Source organism: Ursus americanus, chromosome 4 (genome assembly GCF_024610735.1).
Source record: "Ursus americanus isolate L20-20 chromosome 4, mUrsAme1.1.p, whole genome shotgun sequence".
Classification (NCBI taxonomy): domain Eukaryota; kingdom Metazoa; phylum Chordata; class Mammalia; order Carnivora; family Ursidae; genus Ursus; species Ursus americanus.
Window position 1 is genome coordinate 32,869,757 of NC_142130.1, and position 24,046 is coordinate 32,893,802.

General features: G+C 33.5%; 1 protein-coding gene across 6 annotated transcripts in view; it reads left to right on the forward strand.

The window, feature by feature from the left end:
- Positions 1–24,046, forward strand: part of ZNF148 (zinc finger protein 148) — a 113,703-nt gene that overhangs the window by 32,181 nt on the left and 57,476 nt on the right. For 5 of the 6 annotated variants that reach the window (XM_045812657.2, XM_045812658.2, XM_087861561.1 and 2 more), the window contains 2 exons: positions 6,315–6,450; positions 16,063–16,411. In XM_045812657.2, the coding sequence (XP_045668613.1) occupies positions 16,079–16,411 (333 nt within the window). In that variant the 5' untranslated portion in view covers positions 6,315–6,450; positions 16,063–16,078. The remainder of the gene's footprint in view (positions 1–6,314; positions 6,451–16,062; positions 16,412–24,046) is intronic. The other variant, XM_045812661.2, reaches the window with a different exon arrangement.

The window sequence follows — 24,046 nt, forward strand, 5'->3', positions numbered from 1 at the left end:
ACATCATATTATTTAGCAACATTGTCTTTTTTGTTGTTAACCTCTGTCCTTTTGCATATCATTCCTTCTCATTTCATTCTGTGTAGTATTCCAGTATTTGGATATACCATAATTATATTAACTACTAACTTATGAATATTTAGGGTTTTAGTTTTTTTTCTATAATAAGTGGTAATATGGTGAATAATCTTGGGCATGTCTTTGCATATATTTAAAAATATATCTGCAGTATAAGAGGTGCCTGGGTGGGTCAGTTAGTTAAGTGTCTGACTGTTGATTCTGGCTCAGGTCATGATCTCAGGGTCATGAGAATGGAACTCTATATTGGGCTCCACATGTGGAGTCTGCTTAAGATTCTCTCCCTCTCATTCTGCCCTTCCCCTCCCCCCAATTCCCATGCATGTGTGATCTCTCTCTCAAATAAACAAAAAACAAAATAAAATAGATCTGCAGTAAAAATTCCTAAGGGAAAAATTGTTGGGCCAAAGAGTGTGTACATTTAATAATTAGGTAGATGAATTGCCTAACTAAAAGATTATCCCAGTATCGGTAGTCTAGGAAAATGGGAATCTCTATCTCTGTGACAACGCTAGCTAGTGTCAAACTTTTTAATATTTGTCAACATTTTGTTGTTTAGTATTGTTTTCCAGAATTTCATTATGAGTTAGCTTGAGCATTTTTCCATTATTATTGGCCATATGTATATTTTCAGTGATCTCTTTGGTCATGTGCTGAGCCCCTAGCCATTTGTTAGGCAAATTATTTTCACTGATTTTTTTGCTTATCCTTTGATTTTGTTTTTGCCTTTATAGAAGTTTTAATTTTTTATGATTCAATTTAGCGAACTTTTCCTTTATGGCTGGCAATGGGGGGGGGGTTTCTGTGTAAAGTTTAAAAGCTTTTCAGCATTGATTATAGGACTCACTTTTTTCTCTCTGTTGTCACATCTCTAAATGACATGAATCCCTAGTTTGTCATAGTTTGACATTATGATTTTCTTTCTTAGTAACCCATAAAATAGCCTTGTATCTTAAGATTGGTAGTGTTAGATTCAGTGAACTATGGTACTTGAAAAAGAGTTATACAGGTTTTCTGTTACTTTTTATGGTTTAAATTGCTTAAAATCTTGATGTATGTCGAATATATTTGGTATAAACAATAGATGTAGAGCTCTAGCTTTACTTTTTTTTTCCAGCTGGTTAACGGGTTGTCCCCATTCCAATTACTGAATGATGCATTTCTTTTCTGTGTATTTGAAATGCCACATTTATCATATACTGAATTTCCATGTTTTTGAAGGGCATGTGTCTGAAATCACTTCTGTTCAGTTCATCTGCTTGCCTCTTTGTATACTGATAGTATTGAGAGAATTCAGTAAAGGAACTGGTTGTAAAATTAATATACACAAATATTTTTTATATAAACAATAGGCATTAGGACTAATATTATGGAAGAAAAAGTATACATTCATAATAACTAAAAATACAAAGTGCATGGGAGCAGGCTACTTGAAGAAAATTTTGAAACTCTACTGAGGGATAAGAAAGAAAATTTGAATCAATTCAAATTTTTGGTAGGAAGTTGTGATACAAAGCTGTCATTTCACTTTAAAAATGAAATTGATTTTTATTTATTGATTTAATATTTTATGATCTTGCTGAACTTGTTTCTTGTGGCCTTGCTGAACTCGCTTATTAGTTTTCTTCCAGTCTTAATTTGTTGAGAGTTTTTATTTTGAATAGGTATTGAATTTTGTCAGATGCTTTTTTTCTGTGTCCCTTGAGACAGCCATGTGGTTTTTGTCCTGTGTTTGCATAATATAATGTATTACCTTACTTGATTTTCAGATGTTAAACCACGTTTGCATTCATGGGATATATCCTAATTAGTCATGGTGTATAGGCCTTTTTAAATATTGCTAGATTCAGGTTGCTAATATTTTGTAAGGATTTTTGTATCTAATTTTATAATTGTAGATATTGCTGAGTAGTTTTCACATGACGTCTTTGACTTCAGGGTAACTGGCTTCATGGATTGAGTTGCAGAATGTACCATCTTCCTCTGTTTTGTGAAGGAGTTTGTGAAGGATTGGTGGTTCTTCTTTAAATATTTGATGGAATTCATCAGTGAAGCCATTTAGCCCTGTTCTTTTCTTTGTGGGGAATCTAAAAATACTAATTCAATTTATTTGTTATATTCAGATTTTTCTATTTCCTCTTTGGTCAGTTTTGATAATACATGTCTTTTTAGGAATTTGTCCATTTTATAAAAGTTGTGTAATTTGTTGGCATTGATTTGTTAGACTGTTCCTTCCTTTATAATTCTTAAAAAATTTTTGAGGTATAATTAACATATAACTTGTATTAGTTTCGGTTGTAGAACTCTTAATTTTTATGGGGTCACTGTTACCATCCCCTCTTTCATTCCTGTGTTTTGGTAGTTTGTCTTTTTTTCTCTTTGTTCTTAGTTTGCCTAAAAGTTTGTCAATTTTGTTGATCTTTTTAAAAGAACCAACTTTTTCTCTAATTTTTTTTTGTATTTCATTAATTTCTGCTCCAATCTTTATTATTCCCTTTTGTCTGCTTGCTTTAGGGTTTAGTTTGTTCTTTTTACATTTAATTAAGCGGAGGCCTATGTTATTGCCTTTAGAATCTTTTTTCCCCAATATATAAAGTTATAAACTTCCTTCTAAGTACTATTTTAGCTGCATTTCAAATTTTAATATATTTGTTTTTGTTTTCATTCAGTTAAAATATTCTCTATTTTCTCTTTTCTTATTTGATAAATTATTAGAAGTGTGAAGTTTAATTCCTGAACACTTGAGGATTTTCCAGTTTCTAATTTAGTTGATATCTAATTTAATTTGGTTATGGTTTGAGAACATCTTTTGTATGACTTCAATCCTTTTAAATTTATGAGACTTGTTATGTGGCCTAGTATTTTGGTCTGACGTGGAGAATGTTCCATGTGTGCTTGAAAACAGTGTGTATTCTGTTATTTATGGACTTTTTTGTATATGCCAGTTAGGTTTAGTTGGTTGGTAGTATGATTCAAGTTTTCTGTATCTTTGCTAATTTTCTAATTATTCTATCCGTTATATAGAGTGGAATATTGAAATTTCAAACTGTTGTTGAATTTTCTGTTTCTTCAGTAATGTTAGTTATTGCTTCATTGTTTTGGGGGCTCTGTTTGCTCTGTTTTTAGGTGCATATACATTTCTAATTATTACAGTATCTTCCTGACTTACTGATATTTTATCATTATGAAATATTTTTCTTAGTTTTTAGTAATATTTGTTTTAAGGCCTGCTTCATCTAATATTAATATAATTATTCCAGCTCTCTTATGGTTACTGTTTTCCGTAGTATATCCTTTCCCACTCATCTTTTATACAATCTTGAATGTAAAGTATGTCTCTTGTTGACAGCATATAGTTAAATTTTATTTTTTTGTCCAATCTGACAGCCTCTGCCTTTTCATTGGGCTTTTTAGACCATTCACATTTAATTATGGACATGGCTGTGTTTACATTTGTCTCTTGCCATTTGTTTTCTCTATGTCTCCTATTATTGTTCCTCTGTGCCTCCTTTAGTGCTTTTTTTATGTTAAATGTTTTTTAGTATACCATTCGTTTTTTAATTAAATATAAATATGAAGTTTTTTTTGTGGTTGCCATAGGGTTTACATTATGAATTTAACAATCTCCTTAATATTAACTTTAATCCAGTATCAGTAAAATACAGAAACTTTGCTCTAATATAGCTCCATTTGGTCCCTCCTCTATCGTGCCACTGTTATTGTATATATTTTACATTTATATATGCTGTAGATCTGGCAATAAAATGTTATAGTTGTTGCTTCATAAATTCTTATGTTTTTTATTTTTTTACGTTATTTATTTATTTTTAAATATTTTATTTATTTATTTGACAGACAGCAAGAGAGGAAACACAAGTGGGGGGAATGGGAGAGGGGGAAGCAGGCTTAACACTGAGCAGGGAGCCCAATGTGGGGCTTGATCTCAGGACCCTGAGTCATATCCCAGGACCCTGGGATCATGACCTGAGCTGAAGGCAGATGCTTAACGACCCAGTCACCCAGGTGCTCCCATTCTTGTGTTTTTTAAAGATGTTGAGAGAAGAAACAACAAAAATGTATTTATAGAGTCCTTTAGTTTCTGGTGCTCTTCTTTTTTTCCTGTCTATTTGAACCTGTTGTCTTTTCCTGAAAGCTGAAAGCTTGATGGACTTCCTTTGATATTTCTTGTTAGGCAGGTTTGGTAGCAAAAAAGTCTCTAAGCCTTTTTGTCTGAGATACTCTTTATTATGCCTTCATTATTGGAGAATAATTCTGTTGCTTTCTTGGTTGACAGCTTTTGTCTTTCAGCACTTTGAATATGTCATTCCACTGTCTTCTGACCTCTATTGTTTCTGATTGAAAGTCAGCTGTTAATCATGTTGTTGGTTCCCTGCACATGCTGAGTGGTTTTTCTCTTTTTGCTTCCATTTTCTCTTTGTGTTTGCTTTCATCAGTTTGACTATGATGTGTCTAGGTGTGGGTCTTTTTGTATTTATCCTACTGGATAAATGATAAATGCTGTATTTATCATTGAATTCCTAAGACCTGTATATTTGATTTCTTTTTACTAAAATAAAATATGGGAAGTTTTGGCTGGTATTTTATTAATTTTTTTCCTGTCCTTTCTGTCCTCTCCTTTTGGGACTCCAGAAGTGTTAATAAATTGGTCTCTAAGGCTCTGTTCAATTTTCATCAACTTATTTTCTCTCTGTTCTTTAGATTGGATAATTTCAGTAGATAGTCTTGAAGGTCATTGATTTTCTGCCATTTTGAATCTGTCACTGAGCCCTTCTAGTAAATAGTTTGTTTTAGTTACTGTACTCTTCAGTTTCAGTTTCCAGTGTGGCTCTGTTATGTAATTTCTGTACATTTCTTGAGAATCTCTTATTTGTTGATTTTTTTTCGTAATTAAAATTTATATGCATTCTTTTCACATATCTGTAATAGATGTTTTGAAATCTTGTTTGCTTCAACCAACATCTGGGGATACTGTACAAACTAATGACTGCTATTTTTTGTTAACATTTAGGTCACATTTTTCATTTTTTTGTAATCTTGTAATTTATTGTTGCAAACTAGGCCTTATTTGAGAGAAAGGGAGAGCGAGCACGAGCGGGGGAAGGAGCAGAGGGAGAGGAACAAACAGACTCTGCTCTAAGCATGGAGCCTGACATGGGGCTTGATCCCATGACCCTGAGATCATGACCTGAGCCAAAATCAAGAGTTGGATGCTTAACCCACTGAGTCACCCAGGTGCCCCAGGAATCTAATATTTTTAATGACTTATGGTAGAGAATTCTGTAAACTTTTGAGTCTGTTACTTTGCTCAGAAATACTGTCACATTTATTGTATATAGCTTATGTTTTTCATTTTTATTTTTATTTTTTGGATATGGTATACCATCTTCCTGTGATTGATGGTTGATTATACTCATCTTATTGTCAGCTTTTTCTGTCAAGGGTGACCTGGCTGATTATGTTTCTATATCTAAGTATTTAACAGGATTTTACAACTGTAATTGTTTCTTTTGTTAATAAATACATATTCTGTATGACTAGTTCTATTTGTTATTTGTAAGGCCTGGTATGGTGTTTGCTTCTTCACTTCATAGACTTTGCAAAGCAGATATGAATAGTACTATTAAGTGGTTTCTTAATCTTTGCTTTCTCTTTTCTAGGTTTTTAGGTCGGTAACCCTCTAAATTTCCCTCAGCATCACATATCTCTAAATCTGTAGACTCCAGATTTAGGCAAATTATTCTTTTTTAAAAATTTTAAAGAAGATTTAATTTAGAGAGCGAGAGAGTGTGGGTGTGTGTGTGAGTGGCGGAAGAGGCAGAGGGAGAGAAGCAGACTCCTCACTGAGTGTGGAGCCTGATACAGGGCTCAATTCCAGGATCCCAAGATCATGACCTGAGCCAAAATCAAGAGTTGGCCACTTATCCGACTGAACGACCCAGGTGCCCCTAGGCAAATTAGTTTTTATAAGGTCAAGGTTATTTCACAGTTACTACTTACCACTATTTTATCTTCGTGGTTTCAGACTTAAAAGCAGGTCATTGTACTGGTCATTCAGGCTTAGCTTCCTATTTACAAAGAATGATCACTTCATTATTCATACCAGTTTTTCCATGTCGTATTTGTACAGTATTTTTTCCCTTCATAAGTAATGTATTTTGTTGTATGTTTTTCTTTTTCTTTCTTTCTTGTTTTTTTTTTTTTTTTTTTTTTTGTAGGACTTGGATGGCATAAGTGATTAAGGTGGTGTTGAGGGTCTCTGAAGCTTACGAAAGGTAGAAACTCAACCATGATTTCTTTTTCAACTCTACAGCATTCCCTTCCTTGAAGTCTTCATTTTTACCTTAGTCTCAGGTAACGTCAACACTTGTTTTTCATAATCATGAATAAATTAATTTTTTCAACTATAAAACCATTTTTGGGTGATAGAATTTCATGTTGATTTTTGTAATGTAGTTTATGCTTTGATGCTTATATCTGTTAGAAACTTAGGATTTTAATTTTTTTCTTGAGAAAAGAGTGTTAGGAGAAAATTGAAGAGTAATGATACCATTTTAGATTTTTAGTTTAGCCCAGAAAAATATGCGTAGCTTATTATGTAATCTTAAGTGAAATTTAAGTGGGAAGTTGTTTTCTCTTTTAACCCTTTTTTCAGCTGGGTATTGTATTTTTCACCTGCCTATCATTAACACATACAAATCCATGTTAAATTTTTCAGAATTTCCATGGAAACTATTTTCATACATGGGAAAACTGGTTAAACCTGTTAATCAAATTTAATGGTGCTTGGCATATAATTTATAAAATATGGAAAAACGTACCAGTTACTGTACATTTGTACATACTGTATGTTTGCCTACACTAATAAAGGAAGCAGTCATAATTCGTTAATCATTTATATTAGAGATACTAGTTAAAATATAGACTTGGCCATGGCGACACAGGCTTTAAAGGTAGAAATACATCTATTTGAAAAGTCCATGTGAACAATCTTGAAATTTTATAGAGGCTCTAGAATCATCATGACCTGGATGTCTTTGTCTTGCTCTGCTGTTCTTAATACGTGGCTTGTCTCTTGTGGTCCCTGATGGTTAACATTGTATCTGTCAACAGGAAAAAGGACAGACATTTTCCTTCTCTTTAAGAGGAGTTATATATATCATTTCTACTAGTATTCCAGTCGTTATAACATTGTCACATGACCACAAGCCCCTGTAAAGGAGGCTGGGTAATGAGTCTTACTTAGGTAGCCATGTGTCTCACTTAATATTATATTATTAGGCAAGAAGGAGAGAACAGATTGGTGGGGGGAGGAGGGGAAATTTGTTGTCTGTTACAATAGGATTTGTGTCAGATTTACTTTCCATTTGTCTAGTTTGGATTAACATTAAAATAAAATTTTTATTATCTAAGACATTAACTCTTGGCCTGGGATATACTTTGGAAATTGTGCTCATTTGCATTCTGAGACAGTTCAAGTTTTGTGACTAGTCATGCTTGTTTTTTCTTTTTTTTTTTTTTAACTAAACACTGCTGGTCTTGATGTCATAAGATGGAATAAGGTATTAAAAGTTAAAATTGACTTGAGATAATTCCTTATTTTGTTTCGCTGTCTTGAGGGTGAAATGATTTGTTTATTATTTTAGAGTCTAAAACAAGGGGGTGGGGACCTTGGATAGGAGGATCTTTCCAGATACACATAGAGCCAAATGATCTGTAACTAGCTGCTTCTAATTCTAAAGAGTCTGTTAATATAAATGTTTAGATAATATCAAACAACTTATTCTCAAAGACATACATTTCAAATAGTTGTTTTTAGATGAAAAATGTGTTGTCATACATTGTATTTTACGGTTCTTGTCCTGTTGTAAATACTGTATTTTGAAACAAGTATCAAATATTATATATTCTAATATAGAATTTATTAAAGGGTTGAAGCTAGTTGTCAATTTTCCACCATATTTTATGTCAACATATTTTAACCTTGGTACCCTTTTTAAGAGACTTGAGATACAACAGTTTTGATAAATTTATGTACGTGCATACAACATTTATAGTAGTCCTGTTGACTTAAGTTTATTACTGAATAGTGTAAGACATTATAGGTGTTTTTGGTATTGAAAGTGAAAATGCATCCTTAGTTCTGTATTTAACAAATAGGGTTTGTATTGTTAAAGTGAGAGCATTTATCTAAGTTTAAAAAAATGTTGATATTAATAGTTAGCACCTCTCTGTTTTGAAACAAGTTTTGGTTACTATGTAGTACATATTAAAAATAACTTAGGTGTTTAATGTTCATAGTATATAGGGAAGTTTGTTTTAAGAAGTGCTATCGATACTCCTTTTATTATACAAGGCTGTAGAAAATTCATAGTTTCCTGACAGAATAAGTATTTTTAACATTAATGTTTGAATTGTTGATATTGGCATGAGATGTGATAGATGAAACAGCTAGATCCAGCAGAATGTAGGGTTCTTTTTTGTTTGGACCTTTTTTATCCCCCCCCCCCTTCTTCAAGATAAATTACAGCTGTTTCTTAAACAGTATGAGTTGCCAAAAATTTGATGTTTTAATATTTTTAAATACAACTATTTTGTTGTTACACTGTTTTAGAAGACTTCGGTGATGAATATTTGGAATACAGAATATGCTTAGAATCTGCTTTGTTTGAGGGGCGATGTTAATTTTGACTTAAATATTTACAAATTATTTTTCTGTGGTCAAAAAAGGGTCAGAGGTTTTTCTTGTTATATTGTATAAAATGATGGGTCTTAGCCTATACTTTCTCTTATTTAATGTATTTAATTGTTGCTAGCACTAATCAGAAAAACTTTTTGTCCACTTGCCATTATTATAAATGATGGTCCTGTTAGAATGTTTTGAACTGGTAGTAACTTAAAAATCATCAAGGAGTGTAGTTTACAAGATATACTTCATAAATGCAAAATGGTAGTTATACAAAGGTATATCTGAAGGGGTTTCTGACTGTAGAATATGCTTAGACAAGAAGTAGACTTTGTTTTTAAATTAGAGATGAAGCCTTTTTTGCATAGGCAAAACTATTCTTTTGAAGGAAGAAAGAGAATAGGAAACTTCTTAAGAACGACCAGTGGCAAGTTGTTAATTCCATATTGATCATGGTTTGCTTTATCTAACCAGTTGATCTTGAGGCTGATTGATATTTGTGTTTCCAATGCTGATATTTTTTAAGGTGTAATTTTTCACTGACTGGTACATGGGTTAGCAATGTTAATGTCAAATTAACATAACTGGCATCCTCCAGACAACAAGGAGTTTGCTGAAAATGCTTTGGGTCAGAACTAATTTGTAAAACCTAGCTTTTCTGTTTCGGAATAGGTTCCTTGAGTACTTTTCTTCTGCCTATAAGTGAGGTTTATAGGTTGAATGGGTTCTGGTACAAGACAGGGTGTTGTTGATTTGGGAGAATATTTTGAGTTGGAAATTATTCTTTTTATAGAAAAGAATGATGTTTAATTCCTAAGCTTGCCCACTGTAATCTGTTTTGACTCATAATGTTGGAAGCTCTACATTGTTCAGTAAAAGTTGGTGGAAAATAACATACAACCAAACTAAATAAATAAAACAGAAAAGCAGTATCTTTAAGTGAGAAATATTTCTTTCATAAAGTTTGAATACAAGATTAATTAAAGGTGATAAAGTGGCAGATGAATATTTGTGTACATTCTGAAGGGGAACTAGTTGCTTTCAAAAATTTTTAGAGAATTACGTCAGAAGTCTTCCAAATCTGTTTTCACCTTAAAATCTACAACCCTCTTTTCTTTGATTCAGGTATATCTTTAGAACCACTCCTATATTTATCAGCCATATTTAGGATTATTTTGTTTGATTTCCACGTGAAAATGGTGAGGTAAAAGAGGAAAAGAGCCTCCTGAAGTATCTTGGTAAAGGTTTGAAGAAAGAGTGGAAGGATCAAGATGGTTATATGTAAACCTATGAAAAAAGAATGACAGGAGAAATTTACTAAGGTGTGAGTAATAGATGGAAGTGGGAAAATAGCAAATGTAGGAAGTATCCATTCCTTCCAAAGGAGAAAAAGTGATTTTGTGTCACAGAGTTCTCTTGTGGTACCCTGTGGTGGGAGTAGCCAGCTAGGAAGACTTGGATTGCTTTACCAAGCCAAGCAGTGGTGACAGAGTGGCCTCAGAGTAGGTGAGTGAGAAGAGGAGGAGTTCTGCGAGTTCTTAATGTGTTCAGAGCCTTTTTCAAGATGGGAAGGTTAGTATAGTGAGACAAAAAGTGCACTAAACCAGCTAAGCCTGTTTTGAAATCCTAGTGTACCTCCTAGCTATGACTTGGAGTAAACCCCAGTGTCTTTGTCTGTTAAATGGAGGATATACTGTTACTGTCTTGAGTGTTACTGTACGTGTTAAGTGATATATATAAATGTGCCCAGCACAGTGTCCTACAGCTAGTAGATCCTCAATACATACTAGTTGTCCTTCCTCTCCAGGTTATGATAATCTTTGAACTTTATAATATAGACCCAAACCTATTAATAAATTTGGAAAGATATTTTCCTTATTAATTGCATAGAACTCCCTTAAAAAAATCAGTAGGCACTTCAAGTGCCTTGCAGAGTTGATTAAAAATGAGTAGTAGTGGCCAGCTTGTCCATATGTTACGCTTCTGTTAACTTTGTCTTCTGAAAGCAAGCCCAGTCCCCTCAGCTTAGAAATAATTATCACAAATGCTTGTATAAAAAGCCATGTGTTTAATTCCTTATTGAAAACCCTGACTCAAAGCTTATTTACTCCATTTCATCTTATAAATCTATAAAGCTTACTTTTTAATTGCTTGCACACAGTTGATTAGAAGCATTAAATTAGAAGGTGATGACAAGGAGAGTCAGCTGTCCCTTCTGGAAGACAGGAGAAAGTGATGGCTAATAATTTCTGTTCTCTTTGAGTAGAGCATTGCCATTAGGCTTAAATGACTAGGGGTTACCTAATTGGCCACAATTTGAATTACTTTTACACAGCTGAACCAAACCTTTTTCAGTAGGAAAGGATGGTAAGGAGTGTGTGGGAGAGGGGTCATTGAATGGAGCAGGAAACTGTATTGTGGCCGGCTAAATATCTCTGTTGCTGTACCTGTCAGCTTTTTTGACAGAGAGATGGAGATGAGGGAAGAATAAAACTTGGAAGGGGGAAAAGAATACAGTTTGAAGTAATCTGCTAAAGGGAGATTTAGGAGAAATTGGCCTAAGGTGGGTTGGCCTCTTCCTTCTTTCCTCTCTTTTGCTGTGGTCTAGTGTTTAATGATCTCTTTTCTGGGTAACTCTAAACTTCAGAAGAAAGAGGGCTGTCCCTTTAGCTGAATTAGCTGTAGGACATCATTGTCCATCTTGTCTTGGCTCTTAACAGCTGTGATGTTTTATACTCTTTGTCAGCTCCCCATGGTCCCTTACAAAAGAATGTGTCATCACAAGGAGCTCAGGGTGACTGGTTGCTTATTAGTCCACCTAGCCCTTCTTTTTCCCCCAGTTGGACAGAGGCTCCTGGGAACACAAATTAATTGTTTATTTATTTTTTTCTTCCAGAGCAGGTTTTCATGTAAGTGACATGATTTAAAGGAAGTATTATTTCTTTCTTCCTCTCTGCTGTGTGTAATATCCCTAGCACCTGAATTTCCATTAATTGTATAGATGTTTGGGTCAAAAAGCATTAGTTGGCTTCTTGACAGGTTAGCAGGAAGAGACATTTAACTATTCATATTTTAATGTGGATCGATTACATCAGTTTCCTTTCTTTACTCCTGGCTGATCCTCCTTGGAAATAACTGAAATTAGAGAAGGGAAGTAGCCTGTGTTAACTTTTGAGCACAGGACCTTTTGTTGTATTTGGGCCGTTGAATGTGCAGTGAAGCACATGACAGCTTTGACTGAGACCATGCAGAAGTTAGAAGGGGGAAAGGTAAAGATGAAAGTTCATGTTAAGAGAGCTTTAAGGACAATAAAAAATGGTCTTTCCTTATCATTTTTCTTGTAGCTTTGTCCTTTTTCCTTTTACTATAGGCTTTATTGTTAACTTTATTGTTTGAGAACCTTGTGTACTTTCCTGTCCAGCTTACTCTACCCAGTTACTAGTTGAGATGTATGATACAAGTATGGCTCACTTTGTCTACATATCTTCTCCTTGATTTTTTTCACGTCATGTGGTTCGGAGAACTTTTCACCTGGCACATACAGCAGCCTCATTCCTTTTAATGACTGTGCGTAGTCCATTATATGGTTGAGTCATAATTAATTGAACAAGTTTTCTATCAGTGGATGCTTAGGTTGTTTCCAGTCTTTTCCCATTAAAGGGTTGCACCAGACATCCTTGTACATACATCCTTAGTTAATTTTGATGAATTACTTTATAGGATTGTGTGTATTCTTAGCAGTGAGGTTGCTGGGTCAAGGGTTGTATGCAGTTTTCATTTTGGTATTTCCAAGGCTTGCTTTAAACCCTTGTCAGAGCTGTGTTCCCTGATACTGAAATCTGTATCTTAGTATTTTCTGGTATTTCAGGGAAGCTGTCTCAAAACAGTTTCTCGGCTAGCCAATAACTCAGAATGTATGGCTTAATTTGGGGTCATAGGAATAAGAAACCATATGTAAAAAAGGAAGAGAGATTCCTTTTTCTGTGTCTATGGCCTGTTTTCAAGCAAATTTTTGAAGAGGTCATATTTGTCTTCCATTTAGTCTTTCCACTTCCTTTTCCATTTACTCCCTCTATATTGAGGTGTGGTATCTTCCTGTTCCAAGTTCCTCACCCTGTCACCTAATGTAAGCCTACCTTTTTTCCAAATTAGTCTCTATCCCCAAAGTACTTTGACTTCCTCAGTACTTACTGTTTTAGCCTCATGTTAGGGATAAGGTTGTTAAAAAATTATATTTTAATATTTGTTTTCATATGTACATTTCATGTTAACAGTATTTTAGGGGTATAGTTTTAAATAGGATGCATATAATTGGGATATGCTCAATTTTTTTTTTTTTTTTTTTTTTAAGATTCCATCCATTCATTTGACAGAGAGGGAGACAGCCAGCGAGAGAGGGAACACAAGCAGGGGGAGTGGGAGAGGAAGAAGCAGGCTCATAGCGGAGGAGCCTGATGTGGGGCTCGATCCCAGAACGCCGGGATCACGCCCTGAGCCGAAGGCAGATGCTTAACCGCTGTGCCACCCAGGCGCCCCAGAGATATGCTCAATTTTTAAAAAGTGATGAGGTGCATGATAAAAAACAGTGGAGTTGGGGACCATTGCCTTAGGGAAATGTAGACCTTGTGTCAGGTTAACAAGTTAGCTTCAACTTCGGCTACTTTTTCTTTAAACTGAATTCTGTTGTAGGTGAGTTTCTTTAAGTTGATCTTTTAATGACTACTTCTACATTTCCCATGTTCTTTAAAAGCTCCCCAGTTTTTTGTGTTTTGTTTTTAATAACGATGTGACAGTAGCAGCTGTAGCAGCAATGAAGAATTGCAATAAAGAGTGGCTTTGTGTATACATAATTCCCTTTTAAAATAGGGGCTTTCCACATTCTTCAAGAATACAGTAGATTAGAAGAATATAATTGATTTGGTATGAACCTCCAAAGAAATGGCCAGAATAAGCAAATTTTAGCCAAGATTTCAGGTTTCATTTACTTGTGCGATAGTTTATTTTCTAAGAAATGTGATAAATAGAATATTAGAAGAGAACAGTTATTTGGTTATTTATTTAAAATTTTTGTCCTATAGATTTTTTAAAAAAGATTTTATTTATTTATTAGAGGGAGAGAGGGAGTGCGTAAGCAAGCAGGAGCAGGGGGAGGGGCAGACGGAGAAGCAGACTCTGCTAAGCAGGGACCCAGACATGGGGCTTGACCCAAGTTTGCTACTTAAAGATTTTAAAAAGTAAAATCAGATTCTGGGTCCTTTGCTTCATGTATTCTAGACTGATAATACCTGGTACCAGGGAGGATAAGATTAGCAAGTGTGATTTATATTTTTTGTGTTTTTTAACTTTGCTGTTTATGTGTTTTTTTGAGCTGTTCATTTAAGTACAAGTTTCTCAGTAAATGATAACCTTAGTAAATGAAAGAGTATTTAAATTTCAGTAGTGTGTTTGAATGTAACTGATCATTTATTTTACCTCTGAAAGCTATGATCAAGGTAGTAACCATTACCTACCTGATTGATTCAGGAAAGAGGTAATCAAACTGAAACATAGTTAATGCATTTACTACTTGTGGACCGTTCCCTTTGGGTAGGGTATGTGTGTTAATTTTACACAGTCTGACAGTAGAAATCGATTTTGAAAAACAAACTTTGTACCAGTGATTTCTCCCTCTTTGGATGAAATTTCTTTGGATTTCATGATTGTTATGTTAGTTCCTAGAGTAACACAGTGAAATTTGAATTTATAACAACCAAAGTTAGAAGGGCAGATTAAATATTGCCTGTCTTTTCTATAATAATGGAGTAAATAAGGTAATGTAATTATTTGATAGTGTGTAGTTCTTATGACCCATTAAATTTAATCATGTGCTATTAAGATATTAGTAACAGAAGTTTCACTTTTATTTCATTTTAACAAATTTAAAACTGTGTAAAATATAAAATTTTATTACAGTAAGTTTTCAAATTAGAGATAAATATAAATATGGAAAAAACTTATGACAATTTTACCACCCAGTGGTAATGTTAGTATTGTTAGCATTTTAGAAATCTGTGTACATTCAAACACACACACATTTCCATTAATATATTGGAATATTCCCTTACATTTTCAAATATTTTTCAAGAATATTTTTATTTCTGTATACATTCTTTTTTGAGCTTCAACAGACTTAACTTTTTATTAAAGTATAATAACTGACAGAAACATACACATATTACAGATGTACAACTTGAAAATTTTACAGAGTACACCTGTGCAGTCAGCATTCAACTCAATAAAAAATATTGCCAGCACCCAGACACCCCCCCCATTTCCTACCTGCTATCAGCAACCCCCCCAAAGGTAGCCATTATTCTGATTTTATTTTTAAGAAAAACTGTGAGATATAATTTACATATAATAAAATCCACCCATTTTCAGTGTTCAGTTCAGGGATTTTTAGTAAATTTACTGAGTGTACGGTCGTCGTATGGTTTAAAAATGTGTGAATATATTTTAACTAGTTTCGTTTTGTGGAATACATAGTGTATTTCCATTTTTTTGCCAATGTAAACATTACTATAGTGACTTTTCATATATAACTTTCTATGCATTTTGTTTCACTGGGATAGGTTTCTTAAAGTATAATCACCAGTTCAAAGAATATGTGCATTTTTATGGCTTTTGATACATAGTACCAGATTACTTTTGAAAATAATCGAGCTAATTTATTTTCCTCCTGTTAGTAAATGTCTTTCTTTCTTTCTTTCTTTTTTTTTTTTTTAACCTACCTCAGCATTGGAATTTTTTTTTTTTAAGAGTCATACCAGTTTGGTGGATGAAATATGGTAGCTCTGTTTTAATTCTCATTTCTTTGATTACTACTGTAAGTGGCTATTATTTTATATATTTTATGTATATAGTGATTTGCCTGATAGTGGTTTGTCAATTTATTTCTTAATGAATGCACCTTTTTTATTTTTAAGACATTTTAATATATTAAAAGATACAAATCCTTTGTTACAAATAGTTTCCCCTGGTTTGCTTTATGTCATACTCATTTTTCATAATGAAATAGGTTAAGATTTTATGCCTTAATATCAAAAATGAAAATTTGTATTTTACTCTACCAACCTTTGGAAACTTATCTTCGTAATTTTTAAATTGGAGATGATAATGAATTACATGAATAAAATTTTTCTGTTAAAGCGTGTACCTTTCATAATTGAAATTTTAAAAAGTATCAAGTAGACATATAAAACTAATTTATTATGCTTTGTTGCCAAACTTGGTCTTTCTAGGCAGTTATACTTAAGCATGAACATTGACGACAAACTGGAAGGATTATTTCTTAAATGTGGCGGCATAGACGAAATGCAGTCTTCCAGGGCAATGGTTGTAATGGGTGGAGTGTCTGGCCAGTCTACCGTGTCTGGGGAACTGCAGGAGTCGGTACTTCAAGACCGGAGTATGCCTCACCAGGAGATCCTTGCTGCAGATGAAGTGTTACAAGAAAGTGAAATGAGACAACAGGATATGATATCACATGATGAACTCATGGTCCATGAGGAGACAGTAAAAAATGATGAAGAGCAGATGGAAACACATGAAAGACTTCCTCAAGGACTACAGTATGCACTTAATGTCCCTGTAAGTAATTCCTTTATAAGATTAATATAACTTATAGTTAGAAATATAATTAATTTTGTGTTAAGTAATTCTTCAAGTCATTGAGGAAATTTCAGAATATGTTTAAAGGCTTAATAGTTCAAATGGGTATTCTTGAATAGATATGCTAAATGTTGACAAATTATATTTGAAAAAGCAAAATTAAGTTTTTGTATTATATACATTTTAGAAACTTACCTTTTCCAGGATAAAATTTATTTCTCTGTCAGGATTACTGTGTATTAAATTTTAAGTGCTTAAATTTTAAAGATTTTTGTTTTAACTTCTGGGTTTCCTTGAAGAGTAGAAAGATTGAATCCTGAGCATGACTAGAAAAAGATCAGACACTTGAAGGTATTTCCCTTCAAGTACTGTAACTTGGCAATTCCTGTCTGTATTTTTTTCATTATCTTTTTAAAAGGTGTATCAGCTCTTTAGTTTTTCCCATTATCTTAGCTGTCATGGTTTAATCACGTAAAGTATTCTTTTGTAGGCACCCGTAACTTTTCTGCCTTATGTTTTTATTTTTACCTGATGACCAGCAAAATCATAACCATAATGTAATCCTTTTCTATTCTTTCTGTGATATTAAACCTGGATTTCTTTCAGTGTATCTAATATACTGTGCTTTTTCTTTTGCTTCAGAACTTTCATACATCCTGCTTATAGTATTCCCTTCAGCCATACCCCATCCCTGTTTTTTTAATCTAGTTAGTGATTCATCATTCTCAGCCTTCCCCTTCTGTTTAGTCCAGGTTGAGTTCCTACAATAGGAACTTGTGGTTACTTGTTCAGTGTCTGTCTCTCTGATTGTAGGCTCTTTGAGAGCATGAATTTTGTCTTATGTTCCATTGTATCCCAGGGGTTGGCACATCGTGTGAATGAATGAATAATAGTTATAGTTGTGTTCTAATACATGAGCTGACCAGCTTTTACCTAGCCTGTTGCAATAGCCTTATCTTTTTTTAGCCTGTTCATGTGATGGATTATATTAATTGATTTTTGAATGGTGAACCACCCTTATATACCTGTAATACAGCCCGCTCGGTTGTGGTGTATAATTCTTATAATATATTGTTGGATTCAGTTTGCCAATAAGTTGTTGAGGACTTTTGTATCTATGTTCATGGTATATATTGGTCTGGTTTTCTTGTAATACCTTCATATCTGATTTTGATATTAGAGTAATCCTGGTCTCATAGAATGATCTAGGAGTATTCCTCTCTTCTGACTTCTGGAAGAGATTGTAGAGAACTGGTATAATTTCTTCCATAAATGTATGATAAAATTGACCAGTGAGTACATTTGGCCTGGTACTTTATTTTTTGGAAGGTTATTAATTACTGACTCAAGTTCTTTAATCGATGTAGGCCTGTTCAGATTGTTTATTTCTTTTGTATGAGTTTTTACAGATTGTGTCTTTTAAGGAGTTGGTCCCGTTTCATCTAGATTATCAAATTTGTGGGCCTAAAGTTGTTCATAATATTCCTTTATTATCCTTTTAATTGTTGTTAATTGTCCATTGTTGTTCAGCAGGTTTCTAGAACTGTTCCGTCTTTCAAAACTGAATCTCTATACCTATTGAACAACAATTCCCTGTTTTTCTCCAGACCCCAGTAGAGACTTACTGATTTTATTGCTATTTTAAGAGTCAGCTCTTGATTTTTCTCTGTTGATTTCTAGTTTTCAATTTCACTGATTTCTGTTCTAATTTTTATGATTTCTTATGTTATTTTGGAATAATTTGCTCTTGTTTTCTAGTTTTCTTTTCTTTTTTTTTTTTTTAAGATTTTATTTATTTATTTGACAGAGACAGCAAGCGAGAGAGGGAACACAAGCAGGGGGAGTGGGAGAGGAAGAAGCAGGCCCCCAGCAGAGGAGCCTGATGTGGAGCTCCATCCCAGAACGCTGGGATCACGCCCTGAGCCGAAGGCAGACGCTTAAGGACTGAGCCACCCAGGCGCCCTTTGTTTTCTAGTTTTCTAAGGGGGAAGATTAGATGATTAATTTTAGATCTTCTTTTCTAATATATGCATTCAATGCTATAAATTTCCTTCTAAGTGCTACTTTTACTGTATCCCACAAATTTTGATAAATAATAGTTTTATTTTCATTTAATTCAGTGTATCTTTTAATTTCTCCTCAGATTTCTTCTTTGATCCACATATTACTTGGAAGTGTGTTGTTTAATGTCCCAAGTGTTTGGGGATTTTGCAGCTATTTTTCTGTTACTAGTTTCCAGAATAATCCTCTTGTGGTCTGAGAGCATATATCGTATAATTTCTGTTTTTTCACATTTGTTAAGGTGTGTTTCATGGCTCTGAAAGTGGTCTATGAGTGCTGCATGTGAGCTGGAGAAGATTGTGTGTTTTCCTGTTGATGGATGAAGTGGTCTATAGATTGTATTAGCCTTTTTAATAGGACTGACTGTCCTATAAATATAGATTGACTGGTCCAATCTATATTTCATGTAGTTTCCATAGTGATCTTTCTGAATGAGATTTATATTTCTCACTCCTCTATGAAAACTTCTTCAGAGGTTCCTGTTGCTAAACAGCTAAAATATAGCCTATTGCAGAGGCAGAAAGAGCCTGCATAGTCATAGTCAGATCTCTTCTAACAACCGCTTAGACAGTAGCTCAACAGCTTCTCTCCCCCGTTCATACTTTAAGCATATTAAATTACTTTAGTTGCCCAGCTCCACTGTGATTTTTTTCTATCATTACTTCTGTATATGTTGTATATGCTTGTAATATTCTTTGATTGGCAATCTGCTGGTTTTTACTTCTCAGCTGAAAAGATTTCTCTTATTTGATTTTCACTATGATAACTAACATTTTGCATTTCTTTGCTTACAAGACTATAAGGTCCCTTTTCCGGGTCCTGCCTTCTACCTTTGTGTTCTCAATACTTGGCCTATAGTAGGCAGTCAAATATTTTTTGAGTGAAAAAACGTTTGTGCATGTGCGTGTGTATATATATATTTTTTTTTTTTTTTAATTGAGGAAAAGTTTGATATAAATGCTCTCAGATGCTAAGTTTAAAGTTCAGAGTTTGGACAACTGCATAGACTTGTATAACCCACAACCCATCAAGATACAGAATATTTCTGTCATCCTAGGAGGTTTCTGTGTGTTTCTTCCTGATCAATCCCCTTGAGAACTTGATGTAAATAGAATCATGTAACTCTTGTGTCTGGCTTCTTTTGCTCAGCACAGTGTTTTTGGTTTATCCATATTGGTTGATTGTATCTGTAACTAGTTCATTCCTTTTTATTGTTGATTAATATTCTATTGTGTTATTGTCCTAAAATTTGTTTATTCATTTCCCCTCTTATGGTCATGTTATCTTCAGTTTTCAACCTTTATGGATAAACCTGCTATGAGCTATGAACATTGTTGTACAAGTCTTTTTTCACTTCTTTTGGGTACTTCTTTATGTAAGTTAAGCTATTTCTCTTGGGTTTTCATTTTATTTGATTGAGCTAGTGTCTGTCTTTGCGTCAGTATTACAGTGTCTTGATTGCTGAATCTTGTTTAGTAAATCTTGAAGTCAGGTAGTATGGTCTTCTTATTTTGTTATTTTTCTTGAAAGACTGTTGTGACCATTTGAGGTTTTTTGTATTTTCATATAAAATACAGAATCAGCCTTTCAGTTTCTATAACAAGAACCAGCTGGGTTTTTATTGGGATTACATTGATTCTACATATTGACTTGATAGAAATCAACACCTAAACAATAGTGCCTTCCAGTCCATGAACATGGTATATTGCTATGTTTGTGTAGGTTTTCTACAGTTTATCTTAGCTTTGTTCTTTTTGGTGTAGAGTTATTGGAAATATCTTGTTAAATTTATCCCTAAGTGCTTCGTGTTTTGTATGCAATTGTAAATGGTATTTTGAAAAATTTCAATGCTTAATTAATTGTTCATGACTAGTATTTAGAAATGTAGTTGGTTCTTTTTATATTGACCATGTATCCTGTGACTGTTATATGTACATATAAGTTCTAGTAGTTTTTTTGTTGATTCCTTAAGTTTATTCACATATTGTCTGATCATATCGTTCATGCATTTTACATTTTCCTTTCCAGTATATAACCCTCCCCCTGCTGCTGCCCCGCAGTATATATCTCTTCTTTTTCTTGTCTTAACTGTATTGACTGGGGCCTACAGTACAATGATGAATAGAGGTGGTAAGAGTAGACATCTTTACCTTGTTCCTGATCTTTAGGGGACTGCATTTAGTTTTTCACTATAAAGAATTACTTTAGCTGTAGATGTTTTACAGATGATCTTTATTATGGTGAAGAAATTTTCTCTAGTTCGCTGAGACTTTTTTAAATAAATGAATTTGTACTTTCAAATCCTTTTTCTATGTCTATTAAGTGATCATGATTTTTTTCTCCTTATTAGTATGGTGAATGATGTTGATTGATTTTCAAGTATTAAACCATGCTTTTATTCCTGGGATAAACTGCACTTGTTCATGATGTGTCATCCTTTCTATACATCGCTGGATTCAGTTTACTAACTTTTTAAAATTTTTAAGTGTATATTTATGAGGGATATTAGTTTTCTTACAATATCTGTTTTAGGTGTACTGGCCTCATAAATGGGTTAAGAAGTATTTCCTACTGCATTTTCTGAGAGTTTGTGTAAGGTTTGTACACCTCTACTTACATATTTGATAGGCTTCGCTACTAAAGCTAATCTGGGACAGAATTTTCGTTGTGAGAAGTTTTAAATTCCAAGTTCAATTTTAAAACATATTTACAGTTTCTCAGATTTTAAAATTTTTTTCTTGAATCCATTTTGGTAAGTTATATTTTTCAAGGAATTTGTCCATTTCTTCTTATTTAATTGAACAGAATTTTTCATAGTTTTTAAATTTCTTTTATTGTTTAAGGATCTATAATGATTTTTTTCTTTCTCATTTCTGATAGTGGTAGTTTGTCCTTTTCTTGATTAGTCTGGATAGAGGATTATCAATTTTATTGGTCTCTTCAAAGAATCAGGTTTTGATTTTATTGTTACTGTTATGCATTTCAACTTTAACTCATCTTTATTATTTCCTTATTTCCTTCCTTCTACTTACTTTGTTTTTAATTTGCTCTTCTTTTCCTAGCTTTTAAAGTGGGAGGCTAGATGACTGTTTCAGGCTATTCTTCATTTTTGATATAAGCATTTGGAGCTGTAAACTTCTCTTAACTTCCTTTGTGATTTCATTTTGACCCATGAATTAATTAGAAGTTTTTTGCTTAACTTCTAATGTTTCGAAGTTTTCCAGGTATCTTTTTGTCACTGATGCTTAACTACTGTGGTCAGAGAATGTACAGTGTAAGATTTCAGTCTTTAAATTCATTGATACTTGTTTTACGGTTCAGTATATGGTTAGTTGGTCAGTGTTTTATATATTCTCTTGAAAAGAATGTGTATTTTGGAAGTTACGGAGTGGGTTATTTTATAAATGTCAGTTAGGTCAAGTTGGCCTGGTTATGGTCTTTCACACTTTGTTGTTAAGTTTTTATTTTAATTCCAGTTAGTTAACTAACATAGTTAATATTAGTTTTGGTTATATGGTATAGTGATTCAGCAATTTCATACATCACCTGGTGCTCATTAAAGTATACTCCTAAATCCCCATAATTTATTTAACCCGTTCTTCTACCCCTCTGCCCTCTGGTAACCATCTATAATTAAGAGTCTGTTTCTTGATTTGTCTCCTTTTTTCCCCCTTTGCTCATTTGTTTTGTGTCTTTAATTCCACATATGAGTGAAATCATATGATGTTTGTCTTTCTCTGAGTTATTTTGCTTAGCATTATACTCTTCGGAATCATCCATTTGTTGCAAACAGCAAGATTTCATTGTTTTTTATGGCTGAATCGTATTCCATCATGTATGTATGCTACATCTTCTTTATCCACTCATCAATTGATGGACATTTATGGGCTGCATCCGTATATCGGCTATTGTAAATAATGCTGCAACAAACATAGGAGGGCATATATCCCTTTGAATTAGTGCTTTTATATTCTTCAGGTAAATACCCAGTAGTGTGATTGCTGGATCATAGGGTAGTTCTATTTTTAACTTTTTGAGGAACTTCCATACTGTTTTCCACAGTGGTTATACCAGTTTGCATTCCCACCACTAGTTCATGAGTGTTCCTTTTCCTCCACATCCTCCCCAGCACCTGTTGTTCCTTGAGTTGTTGGTTTTAGCCATTCTGATCGGTATGAGGTGTAGTAACTTATTGTAATTTTGATTTGTATTTCCTTTGTGGTAAGTGATGCTGAATATCTTTTCATGTGTCTCTTGGCCATCTGTATGTCTTTGGAGAAATGTCTGTTCATGTCTTCTGCCCATTTTTTGATTGGATTATTTGTTTTTTCAGTATTGAGTTTTATAAGTTCTTTATATATTTTGGATTGATCTTCAACACTTACATCCTTTACTGATCTACTTGTCTTCCAACAGTTAAAATTTCTTTGTAAAAAGATCCAGCTGAAAACCACATATTGCATTAATTGACACGTCTCTTTAGTTTGTGTTAGTTCCTCACTTTAAAATTTTATGATCATAATACTTGAAGATTATCAACCATTTATTTTTGTAGAATGTTTCTCAATTTATCTGATTTTTCCTCTTAATGGTACTTAAGTTACTATCTTTGAGAGGGTTATCACAAAAAGTGATGCTGTGTCTTCTCTGCATTGCACTCTGATAGGTGGCTCATGATTTCTTTTTGCCCCATTCTGATGGTTCACTTTGATAAGTTGATTAAGGTGATGTCTGGCAGGTTTTGTCACTGTAAAGTTAATCTCATTCCTCACTACACTTTTTAATTTATTTACTTATATGAGTATGGGCTTGGGAGTTTTATTAACTGGGTTAAAATCTACTACTATGATTGTTTTAATGCTTGATTTAAGATTTGGCCAATTGGATCCTCTTCATGCTGACTTCTGTGTTCTTTTGGCATGTCCCATCAAACTTTTTAGCACATCCTTGGCTTCTGTCACAAGATGTTTTAGGCCTATCTTGTGTGTTTCCTGCCTCACCCCTGGAATCAGCCATTTCTCTAAGGAGCCCTAGTTCATTTTAGTGGAGAATGGCGTTTAGAAGGCAAGATCTGGGTGCCTAATGTACTGCTCATTGCTGTTGACGTATAGCTGCTTCCAGGCCTGTCAGTGGACAAACCCAGAGAATATACATATGTATATAATTACATACATTTATATGTATATATGTACACCTACTTCTATCTATAATTATCTCCATATCTATCTATGTAATATGATCCACGTCCTCAGAAGTAAGAAAACTTAAGTTACCAGGCCTTTTATCCTTTTTAGATTGTGTGCTAAAAATTTTTAAAAATACATATTGAGCATATTAATGATTTTCTTCTTTTATTTGCTCATTCATTTGGAAGCCACACAGAACTTTATTTCATATTGACTTCTTTTGTTAACTAAAAACTAAAGTTGAGTTTTGAGTTTTCTTAGATTGTTAATAAGAGTTTAGGTTCTATAGCCTATGTCAACTCTCTAGTGTTTTGTGACAGTTGAAGTAAAAGTTCTTCATTTGTGATAACTGCTAATTTTCAGAGTT